Here is a 12,776-nt window from a genome sequence, read left to right on the forward strand (position 1 = left end):
TGTTCTGAACATCACTGTTGTACTGCGCCGTTATTTGCTTCTGTGTGGCCACCCTGTTAGCTTGCACGATTCTTGCCATTCTCCTTCAATATAACATCAACTAGCTGTTTTTGCCCACAGGACTAACTCTGACTGGATGTTTTTTGTTTGTTTCACCATTCTCGGTAAACCCTAGGTCAGATTTCCCCCTCTGGTGTCCTGTGGGTGATTTTTATTTTATTTTGCCCCACAGGTTTTAAGCAAAAACAAATCAAAGTATTATTTAAAATAGTTTTGACATAAGACTGTAAAGACATCAGCAAATCAGCTCAAATGTTTATTTAGGAAATCTGTTCCAAATATTTCTCACACATTTCAAATTATTCCCACGCATTATAGATGGAGTGCATTCGGAAAGTATTAAACACTTTTGTATTTTTCCACATTTTGTTGTGTTACAGCCTTATTCTAAAATGGATTAAATAAAAATAAAAAATCTCAATCTACACACAATACCCCATAATGACAAAACGAAAACAGGTTTTTCTAAATGTTTGCAAATATATTACAAATGAAAAACGGATACCTTATTTACATAAATATTCAGAACCTGTGCTATCAGACTCAAAATTGAGCTCAGGTGCATCCGGTTTCCATTGATCATCCTTGATGTTTTTACAACTTCATTGGAGTCCACCTGTAGTAAATTCAAATGATTGGACATGGCTTGGAAAGGCACACGACTGTCTAAGGTCCCACAATTCCCAGTGGATGTTTGAGCAAAAACCAAGCCATGAGGTCAAAGGAATTGTCCGTAGAGCTCCGAGACAGGATTCTGTCGAGGCACAGATCTGTGGAAGGGTACGAAAACATTTCTGCAGCATTGAAGGTCCCCCAAAACTCAGCGGCCTTCATCATTCTGAAAATGGAAGAAGTTTGGATCCACCAAAACTCTTCCTAGAGAACCCGATGGTCACTCTGATAAAGCTCCAGAGTTCCTCTGTGGAGATGGTTGTCCTTCTGGAAGATTCTCCCATCTCTGCAGCACTCCACCAATCAGAGTGGCCAGATGGAAGCCACTCCTCAGTAGAGTGGCCAGATGGTAGAGTGGCCAGATGGTAGAGTGGCCAGATGGTAGAGTGGCCAGATGGTAGAGTGGCCAGATGGAAGCCACTCCTCAGTAAAAGGCACATGGCAGCCCACTTGAAGTTTGGCGAAAGACACCAAAAGACAATGCCAAGCGTCACGTCTGGAGGAAACCTGGCACCATCCCTATGGTGAAGGTTTTCAAAGATGTGTCTGTACATTGCTCTGTTCATCTTTCCCTCGATCATGACTATTCTCCCAGTCCCTGCCGCTGAAAAACATCCCCACAAATGTTTTTTTTTTTTTTTTTTTTGGTGCTTCACCGTAGGGATGGTGCCAGATTTCCTCCAGACGTGATGCTTGGCATTCAGGCCAAAGAGTTCAATCTTGGTTTCATCAGACTAGAGAATCTTGTTTCTCATGGTCTGAGAGTATTTAGGTGCTTTTGGCAAATTTATAGAGGGCTGTCATTATTTAATATAATCCCTTCTGTCTGGCCACTCTACCATGAAGGCCTGATTGGTGTGCTGCAGAGATGTTTGTCCTTCTGGAAGTTTCTCCCATCTCCACAGAGGAACTCTGTAGCTCTATCGGACTGACCATCGGGTACTTGGTCACCTCCTTGACCAAGGCCCTTCTCCCCCAATTGCTCAGGTTGGCCGGGCGGCCAGCTCTAGGAATGATGGAGGACACTGTTCTTGCTGACCTTCAATGCTGCAGAAATGTTTTGGTACCCTTCCACAGATCTGTGCCTCAACACAATCCTGTCTAGGAGCTCTATGGACAATTCCAAGGCTTGGTTTTTGTTTTGACATGCACTGTGAACTGTGGGACCAAATCATGTCCAATCAATTGAATTTACCACAGGTGGACTCCTTATCAAATTGTAGAAACGTCTCAAGGATGATCAATTAAAACAGGATGCACCTGAGCTCAATTTCAAGTCTGATAGCAAAGGGTCTGAATAGTTATGTAAATAAGGTATTTCAGTTTTTTTAAATAAATGTGCAAAATAAATCTAACAACCTTTTTGCTTTGTTATTATGGGGTATTGTGTGTAGATTGCATTTAATCCATTTTAGAATAAGGCTGTAACGTAACAAAGTGGAGTAAGTCAATGGGTCTGAATACTTTTCGAAGGCACTATATATATTTATTTATTAAAGTGCCTTCGGAAAGTATTCGGGTGTTCTAAAACTTTTGACCGTGTGCGCGCACGCATATACAGTGAGGGGGAAAAAAGTATTTGATCCCCTGCTGATTTTGTACGTTTGCCCACTGACAAAGAAATGATCAGTCTATAATTTTAATGGTAGGTTTATTTGAACAGTGAGAGACAGAATGACAACAAATAAATCCAGAAAAACACATGTAAAAAATGTTATAAATTGATTTGCATTTTAATGAGGGAAATAAGTATTTGACCCCCTCTCAATCAGAAAGATGTCTGGCTCCCAGGTGTCTTTTATACAGGTAAGGAGCTGAGATTAGGAGCACACTCTTAAAGGGAGTGATCCTAATCTCAGTTTGTTACCTGTCCACAGAAGCAATCAATCAGATTCCAAACTCTCCGCCATGGCCAAGACCAAAGAGCTCTCCAAGGATGTCAGGGACAAGATTGTAGACCTACACAAGGCTGGAATGGGCTACAAGACCATCGCCAAGCAGCTTGGTGAGAAGGTGACAACAGTTGGTGCGATTATTCGCAAATGGAAGAAACACAAAAGAACTGTCAATATCCCTCGCCCTGGGGCTCCATGCAAGATCTCACCTCGTGGAGTTGCAATGATCATGAGAACTGTGAGGAATCAGCCCAGAACTACACGGGAGGACCTTGTCAATGATCTCAAGGCAGCTGGGACCATAGTCATTAGTAACACACTACGCCGTGAAGGACTGAAATCCTGCAGCGCCCGCAAGGTCCCCTTGCTCAAGAAAGCATGTTTATAACATTTTTGACGTGTTTTTCTGTTTTTTTTTTGCTTTCTCGCACTGTTCAAATAAACCTACCATTAAAATTATAGACTGATCATTTCTTTGTCAGTGGGCAAACGTACAAAATCAGCAGGGGATCAAATACTTTTTTCCCTCACTACACTACCGGTCAAAAGTTTTAGAACACCTACTCATTCAAGGGTTTTTCTTTATTTTTACTATTTTCGACATTGTAGAATAATAGTGAATACATAAACTATGAAATAATACATATGGAATCATATAGTAACCAAAAAAGTGTTAAAACAAATCCAAATATATTTTATCTTTGAGATTCTTCAAATAGCCACCAATTGCCTTGATGACAGCTTTGCACACTCTTGGCATTCTCTCAACTAGCTTCATGTGGTGGTAGTTAATTTGTGGAATTTCTTTCCTCAATGTGTTTGAGCCAATCAGTAGTGTTGTAACAAGGTAGGGGTGGTATACGGAAGATGTCTCGATTTGGTAAAAGCCCAAGTCCATATTATGGCAAGAACAGCTCAAATAAGTAAAGAGAATGAACAGTCCATCATTACTTTAAGACATGAAGGTCAGTCAATACGGAACATTTCAAGAACTTTGACAGTTTCTTCAAGTGCAGTCTCAAGAAACGGCAAGCGCTATGATGAAACTGGCTCTCATGAGGACCGCCACAGGAAAGGAAGACCCAGAGTTACTTCTGCTGCAGAGGATAAGTTCATTAGAGTTACCAGCCTCAGAAATTGTAGCCCAAATAAATGCTTCACAGAGTTCAAGTAACAGACACAGCTCAACATCAACTGTTCAGAGGAGACTACGTGAATCAGGCCTTCATGGTCGAATTGCTGCAAAGAAACCACTACTTAAGGACACCAATAAGATGAAGACACTTGCTTGGGCCAAGGAACACACGCAATAGACATTTGACCAGTTTAAATGTGTCCTTTGGTCTGGAGTCCAAATTGGAGATTTTTGGTTCCAACTGCTGTGTCTTTGTGAGAAGTGGTGTGGGTGAACGGATGATATCCGCTTGTGTTTCCCACTGTAAAGTATGTAGGAGGGGTTGTTGTGGTGTGGGGATGCTTTGCGGGTGACACTGTCTGATTTTATTTAGAATTCAAGGCACACTTAACCAGCATGGCTACCACAGCATTCTGCAGCAATACGACATCCCATCTGCTTTGCGTTTAGTGGGACTATCATTTGTTTTTCAACAGGACAATGACCCAATACACCTCCAGGCTGTGTAAGGGCTATTTGACCAAGGAGGAGAGTGATGGAGTGCTGCATCAGATGACCTGTCCTCTACAATCCCCCGACCTCAACCAAATTGACATGGTTTGGGATAAAGTCGGACCGCAGTGTGAAGGAAAAGCAGCCAACAATTGCTCAGCATATATGGGAACTCCTTCAAGACTGTTGGAAAAGCATTCCAGGTGAAGCTGGTTGAGAGAATGCCAAGAGTTTGGAAAGCTGTCAAGGCAAATGGTGGCTATTTTAAGAATCTCAAATATAAAATATATTTGTTTAAAAAAATGTTGGTTACTACTTGATACCATGTGTTACTTCGTAGTTGTGTTGTCTCCGCTATTATTGTACATTGTTGAAAATAATAAAAATAAAGAAAAACCCTTGAATGAGTAGGTGTTCTAAAACTTTTGACTGTGTGTGTATATATTAGGCTCTTTCCTGTTTCTGCATGACAATGCCCCTGTGCACATAGCGAAGTCCATACAGAAATGTTTTGTCAAGACCGGTGTGGAAGAGCTTGACTGGGCTGTACAGAGCCCTGACATCAACCCCTTTTAACGCCTATGGGATTAATTGAAATGCCGACTGTGAGCCAGTTCTAATCGCCCAAAATCAGTACTTGACCTCACTAATGCTCTTGTGGTTGAATGGAAGCAAGTCCCCGCACCAATGTTCCAACATTGAGTGGAAAGCCTTCTCAGAAGAGTGGAGGCTGTTATAGCAGCAAAGGGGGGACCAACTGCATATTAATGCCCATGATTTTGGAATGAGACGTTAGACAAGCAGGTGTCCACATACTTTAGATCATGTATGTGTAATGTATATTTACACTTCATGACCAAAGGTATGTGGACACCGGTTGGACGTACTGCCAAATTCTCCAAAATGATGTTGGAGGCAGCACATGGTAGAGAAATGAACATTACATTCTCTGGCAACAGCTCTGGTGGACTGCATTCAGCATGCCAATTGCACATTCCCTCAAAACTTGGGACATCTGTGACGTTGTGTGACAAAACTGCACATTTTAAAGTGGTCTTAAATGGTCCCCATCACTAGTTGCACCTGTGTAATGATCATGCTGTTTAATCAGCTTCTGAATATGCCACACCTGTCAGGTGGATGGATATCTTGGCAAAGGAGAAATGCTCACTAACAGGGATGTAAACTAATTGGTGCACAAAATTTGAGTGAAATAGGCTTTTTGTGCGTATGGACAATGTCTGGGATTATTTCATATCAGCTCATGAAACATGGGACCAACACTTTACATGTTACCTTTTATATTTTTGTTTCTATATATAATCAACTCCTTACTCATAACATAAATGCTGTTGATGCTTTGTTTTTGGAAATGTACACTAAAGCTCTTGTACTTTACTTCTTGCGCTTGGTGTAAGACGACATACTGTAGAAAAGCAGATTCTACCTCTGAATAACGTTTTGAATATTTACATTTCATTAATTTAGCAGATGCTCTTATCCAGAGTGACTTACAGGAGCAATTAGGGTCAAGTGCCTTGCTCAAGGGCATTTTTCACCTAGTGGGCTCTGGGATATGAACCAGCGACCTTTTGGTTACTGGTCCATTGCGCTCAACCTCTAGGATACCTGCCGCCCTGCGACGATAAAATCATCACCGACCCTCGGTGCACCATGCTTTTGCACTCCTGCATGATTCTTGGGTCCAGACTAATGCGTGACGATGGCTTCCATGGAACCCCCATGATACACAATGTATATAGATGACGTGTGCTGTCTGGCTGGTGATGGCAATGACCTGGTCATTGGGGAGCCACGTCTCTCCACTATGTAGCGAGAGAGTGTGTATCCCTTGCATGGTGCTGCTGTCTGTGGTGTTTAGGAGGCATTTAGGAACAGCCATATTGTTGCCTTGTGGGCTGGCGGTGTTGGAAGTGAAGTTGCTAGTGAGTGTGCAGAGTCTGCAAGAAGCTGCTCTCCATGTCCTTGGAGAAACTCTACTTCTACTTGTCAGGTCAGCTAATTGCTGTTTTTTTCTGATGTCACAGCGTTATAGGATACCCATAGTTTTTCCTGCCTCATGTCCAGTCATTTGAAGCTTTGTTCTGTCATTCAACTTATTCTTCTTTGTGTGGATACTCTTTGATATCACTCAAGTCTCCATCATTGACACACACGCTTTCAGTAACACACATGAACAAACCCACACACACATTATTTTTCATTTCTCTTTTCTTTGAGCTATTCTCTATTCTATTTAACATAATCCCTATTACTGCCAACCTTTTCTAGCTAGAGCTATTAACATTATTAAACTCTCATTTCCTGTATCATCAATACTCACACATCCATTTCCTTTGCCATTAATGCATCGGCTAGTCTACTCCATAGTTGTTAATTTTGGGATTGCAAATTGTTGCGCTTCTCTTGTTTTTTTGAGGCAATCAAATAAGATAAAATTAAGTGTCTCTGTTTATCTTAGATTGCCCTGACTTCTATTTCATTACCTTTTTTGGCACCAGCATTTTAACTAAGATTCACCTCTACCATAAAACAACAAGCAATTGAATTATAGTTATCCTCCTGGCACATAGATGCCACACTACAAATTCAGCTTATGATTTCTCATCCTTTCTTGACTGCCTCAAAAGATCTCTTTAATTGGCTTTCATCTCCTGGAGAATCTAGTCCCCATAAAAATATGGGGAAAATCTAAATTGTTAATTTTAAGCAAGCATTGACGTGTGTGGCTGGTTAGGTGTGTTTGTTCCCCCACACTTGCATTGTTGGGTAGAGTTTTAACACGTTCATGTTTCCCCTACCAGCTATTGTTTGCCTGGTGAGTGTTTTAATAACAGATTTTCAAAGTGTCTACGTTTTGTAGAGAAGGTGCTAATCCAGAGTAGGCTAATATCTTTGAAAAACAGAATCTAAAGTGGATATCTGGTGACCTAAAACTGGGGTAGCGTTCCCTTATTTCATTGACAATCTGCGTATTTTAGCTGCTATCACCCACTCCATACCCTCTCTTTAATATGCTTTCAACTCAAATCAGCCGAAATCATGGCCATATACCAGAGAAGCACTGAAACCATAGAGACATAGGCTCAGACTCGCATCACAGGGAACACCATTTTGAAATTAGCTTTGCAAATGAAAATGACAGTTACCACTATTTTCAGAACATATATCGACCTATGTGATTCACTGGATTCACTGTAGAAGAACATTGATCATTTAAATTATAATTTTCCTAAGTCATGTGCATTCTGCTAGACCCTGTAAATACCAAATTAGTGACTGTTTACATCTGTGTTAAGATCACAATGACTCATCTGTCTGCCACCTCGTTTAGTTCAGGAAGGGCAGTTTGCTTGATTATTCCACTTTAGAATAGATAACATTTATCAGATTGATAATAATACTCTTGCTTCAATGACACTAATGATATTTTCCTTCTTTCTTTTTTCTTTCTTTTTTTGGACCCCACAAATATACTGTGCTTGTTTTTACCCACTGCTCCCCTCTACTCATGTCTCACTCCTTCATTTACTTTTCCTATCCACGGTGTATCCGTTCATGTTGCATGCATCCACCTTTGTCCTGTTTGTTTGCCTGTGATGCTGCACCACCTTTGATTTTGCTGCATTGCCTCCATGTTGCCGTTATGGTTTCATCGACCATATGGCATATTCCTGTGTTTTCATCCATCATTGCCCTCCTTTTTCTCCCTACATCCTAATAACTCATCTCTGCTTGTTTTGTTTTGTTGTTTCGTTTTCTTTCCATGGGGAATGTCTTTGTGGCCTACATTCTTTCCCCTGTGTTTCTGTTTGCTTTGTGTTTTCTCCTCTGGACTGAATGTCCCCGCATCTGCCACCCTCAACCCCCGCCACCCCATCCCTCCTGCCACTCCACCTTTCTGGATGGTCTGCTGCCCCTGCTTGCTGAACAGGGTTCTATGGACTGGACGAGTCGGACTTGGACAAAGTGTTCCGCCTGCCTACCACCACCTTTATCGGGGGCACTGAGACCGCCTTGCCCCTGAGGGAGATAATCCGCCGCCTGGAGGTATCCAAACTAAACCGCACACACCGGTCTGTCTCTCAAAGAAGTTGGGTTCTTGCCAATCGTTTCTCTTGAACGAGTGAAAAGTGTACATTCAGGCTAATTTTCATGGTCAGTGACAAGACACGCTGTCCCATTTTTCAGATGGCCTACTGCCAGCACATCGGGGTTGAGTTCATGTTCATCAATGACCTAGACCAGTGCCAGTGGATCCGGGAAAAGTTTGAGAAGCCCGGCGTCATGCAGTTCACCCTGGAGGAGAAGAGGACCCTGCTGGCCCGTATGGTTCGCTCCACCAGGTCAGAGTCACACCCCCAAAAAAGTTCCATCCCCCACTTACCCCTCAAATAATATAAATTAATCAAATGCCACTATAAAGTCCTTTTCACATCAGCAGTTGTCACAAATTGCTTTCACAGTCCACCTTGTCATAGTGCTTGTCCAGATTTCAGTCATTGCACAGTCACTGCGACCATTTTGCCACATTTTATGACCCTTTGACTTAGCTGTGCAAGTAAAAATATTTATTGGTCGCATCGATGCGAGCTGCACATTCTACATGCTCACCTCACTCCAACCGTAGTATTTTTTTTAAGCTACAGAAACCATGATTTGGTCAAACAGTAATGTGCATTATCCTCATGATTCCTGTAATGAAAGTCTCTGTAATGCCCTATGCCTGTTTCTCTGGGCCTGCTGCTGTGAAGAGCGAGCCACTCACTCCCCCTCCCCCACACTCTGGGATAAAAAAAATCTAAGTTGTTCTGATTGTAGGATGTGATGTTTTAAAATCCAATTGCACAGCTTTGGAAGCAGCTAGGGCGGCACGATATGGACCAAAAAAATGTATTGCTCAAAAAAATACTGCGATTTCGATCAACACACTTGTGTCGCCAGGATATTGGGTTCGATTCTCGGGACACCCATAGTTAAGAAATGTATGCACACGACTGTAAGTCTGCTAAATGGCAAATAAACTCAGGAAAAAAAAGAAAGTTCTCACTGTCAACTGCGTTTATTTTCAGCAAACTTAACATGTGTAAATATTTGTATGAACAACAAGATTCAACAACTGAGACATAAACTGAACAAGTTAAAGACTTGTGACTTACAGAAATAGAATGTGTCCCTGAACAAAGGGAACAAAATCAAAAGTAACAGTCAGTATCTGGTGTGGCCAACAGCTGCATTAGGTACTGCAGTGCATCTCCTCCTCATGGACTGCACCAGATTTGCCAGTTCTTTCTGTGAGATGTTACCCCACTCTTCCACCAAGGCACCTGCGTGTTCCTGGACATTTCTGAGGAGAATGGCCCTAGCCCCTACCCTCCGATCCAACAGGTCCCAGACGTGCTCAATGGGATTTTGAGATCTTGGCTCTTCACTGGCCATGGCAGAACACTGACATTCCTGTCTTGCAGGAAATCACGCACAGTAACGAGCAGTAAGGCTGGTGGCATTGTCATGCTGGAGGGTCATGTCAGGATGAGCCTGCAGGAAGTGTACCACATGAGGGAGGAGGATGTCTTCCCTGTAACGCACAGCGTTGAGATTGCCTGCAATGACAACAAGCTCAGTCCGATGATGCTGTGACACATCGCCCCAGACCGTGACGAACCCTCCCGCTCCAGAGTACAGGCCTCAGTGTAACGCTCATTCCTTCAACGATACACGCGAATCTGACCATCACCCCTGGTGCGACAAAACCGCGACCCGTCAGTGAAGAGCACTTTTTGCCAGTCCTGTCTGGTCCAGCGACGGTGGGTTTGTGCCCATAGGCGACGTTGTTGCCGGTGATGTCTGGTGAGGACCTGCCTTAAAACAGGCCTACAAGCCCTCAGTCCAGCCTCTCTCAGCCTATTGCGGACAGTCTGAGCGCTGATGGAGGGATTGTGCGTTCCTGGTGTAACTCGGGCAGTTGTTGCCATCCTGTACCTGTCCCGCAGGTGTGATGTTCGGGTGTACCGATCCTGTGCAGGCGTTGTTAGACGTGGCCTGCCACTGCGAGGACGATCAGCTGTCCGTCCCATCTCCCTGTAGCGCTGTCTTAGGCGTCTCACAGTACGGACATTGCAATGTATTGCCCTGGCCACATCTGCAGTCCTCATGCCTCCTTGCAGCATGCCTTAGGCACATTCATGCGGATGAGCAGGGACCCTGGGCATCTTTCTTTTGGTGTTTTTTCAGTCAGTAGAAAGGCCTCTAGTGTCCCAAGTTTTCATAACTGACCTTAATTGCCTACCGTCTGTAAGCTGTTAGTATTTTAATGACCGTTCCACAGGTGCATGTTCATGAATTATTTATGGTTCATTGAACAAGCATGGGAAACAGTGTTTAAACCCTTTACAATGAATATCTGTGAAGTTATTTGGATTTTTAAGAATTATCTTTGAAAGACAGCGTCCTGAAAATGGGACGTTTCTTTTTTTGCTGAGTTTATTTATATCTACCCTATCTATTCTGACTGGTTGCAATACTCCCTGGTATCGCAACTGCTTGGCCTCTGACCGCAAGGAGGGTAGTACATACGGCCCAGTACATTACTGGGGCCAAGCTTCCCGCCATCCAGGACCTCTATACCAGGCGATGTCAGAGGCCCCAGCCACCCTAGTCATAGACTGTTCTCTGCTACCACATGGCAAGCGGTACCGGAGCGCCAAGTCTAGGTCCAAAAGGCTTCTTAACAGCTTCTACCCCCAAGCCATAAGATTGCTCAACAGCTAATCAAAGGGCTACCCAGACCCCTCTTTATCCTGCTGCTACGCTCTGTTTATTATCTATGCATAGTCAATTTAACTACCTTCATGTACTTTATTACCTCAATCACCTCGACTAATCAGTGCCCCCGCACATTGACTCTGTACCGGTACCTCCTGTATACAGCCTCGCAAAAGTTTGGGGTCAGTTAGAAATGTCCTTGTTTTTTAAATGAAAAGCCCCCAAAAATTTGGTCCATTTAAAATAACATCAACTTGATCAGAAATACGGTGTAGACATGGTTAATGTTGTAAATGACTATTGTAGCTGGAAACGGCAGATAAAAACTTTTAAAAAGCAATATCTACAAAGGCGTAGAGGCCCATTATCAGCAACCGTCACTCCTGTGTTCCAGTGGCACGTTGGGTTAGCTAATCCAAGTTTATCATTTTAAAAGGCTAACTGATCATTAGAAAACCCTTTTGCAATTATGTTAGCACAGCTGAAAACTTTTGTGATTAAAGAATCAATAAAACTAGCCTTCTTTAGACTAGTTGAGTATCTGGAGCATCAGCATTTGTGGGTTTGATTACAGGCTCAAAATGTCCAGAAACAAACACGTTCTTCTGAAACTTGTCAGTCTATTCTTGTTCTGAGAAATTAAGGCTATTCCATGCGAGAAATTGCCAAGAAACTAAATATCTCGTACAATGACGTGTACTTCACAGAACAGCGCAAACTGGCTCTAACCAGAATAGAAAGAGTAGGAGGCCCCAGTGCACAACTGAGCAAGACGACAAGTATATTAGCATGTCTAGTTTGAGAAACAGACACCTCACAAGTCCTCAACTGGCAGTTTCATTAAATAGTACCCGCAAAAAAACAGTCTCCATGTTAACAGTGAAGAGGCGACTCCGGGATGCTGGCCGGCCTAGGCAGAGTTCCTTTGTCCAGTGTCTGTGTTCTTTTGCCCATCTTAATCTTTTATTTTTATTGGCCAGTCTGATATGGCTTTTTCTTTGCAACTCTGTCTAGAAGGCCAATATCCCGGAGTCACCTCTTCACTGTTGACGTTGAGACTGGTGTTTTGCGGGTACTGTTGGAACTTGTTCAGTTTATGTCTGTTGTTGAATCTTGTTATGCTCATAGAAATATTTACACGTGTTAAGTTTGCTGAAAATAAACGCAGTTGACAGTGAGAGGACGTTTCTGTTTTTGCTGAGTTTAGATAGATAGATTGTGTGTACAGTTGAAGTCGGAAGTTTACATACACTTATGTTGGAGTCATTAAATCTCGTTTTTCAACCACTCCACAAATTTCTTGTTAACAAACTCTAGTTTTGGCAAATCGGTTAAGACCGGTTAGGACATCTGCTTTGTGCATGACACAAGTCATTTTTCCAACAATTATTTACAGATTATTTCATTTATAATTCACTGTATCACAATTCCAGTGGATCAGAAGTTTACATACACTAAGTTGACTGTGCCTTTAAACAGCTTGGAAAATTCCAGAAAATTATGTCATGGCTTTCTCTCAAGGTATCTCTCTCTTGAATCCATCTAGTAGGGACATCTTGGATTAGTTTGTGGTTTGGCAGCTCCAGCATCTGCTGTTTTTGTCTTGAAAACATGTGCAGCAGTTGTGCTTTTATGAAAGAAGGATACCACCTTCCTGATCTTTGCTAGGAGGCGAGAGATTGGATTCGCTGACATTGCTTTTTGAGATGCTAGATTAATAACGTGAGCAAAGCATC

General features: G+C 42.6%; 1 protein-coding gene across 6 annotated transcripts in view; it reads left to right on the top strand.

Moving 5' to 3' along the window:
* Positions 1–12,776, top strand: part of ogdha (oxoglutarate dehydrogenase a) — a 71,283-nt gene that overhangs the window by 36,925 nt on the left and 21,582 nt on the right. For all 6 annotated transcript variants that reach the window (XM_014174867.3, XM_082969329.1, XM_014174866.3 and 3 more), the window contains 2 exons: positions 8,210–8,325; positions 8,467–8,621. In XM_014174867.3, the coding sequence (XP_014030342.1) occupies positions 8,210–8,325; positions 8,467–8,621 (271 nt within the window). The remainder of the gene's footprint in view (positions 1–8,209; positions 8,326–8,466; positions 8,622–12,776) is intronic.

This window comes from Salmo salar, chromosome 26 (assembly GCF_965601325.2).
Source record: "Salmo salar chromosome 26, fSalSal1, whole genome shotgun sequence".
NCBI lineage: Eukaryota > Metazoa > Chordata > Actinopteri > Salmoniformes > Salmonidae > Salmo > Salmo salar.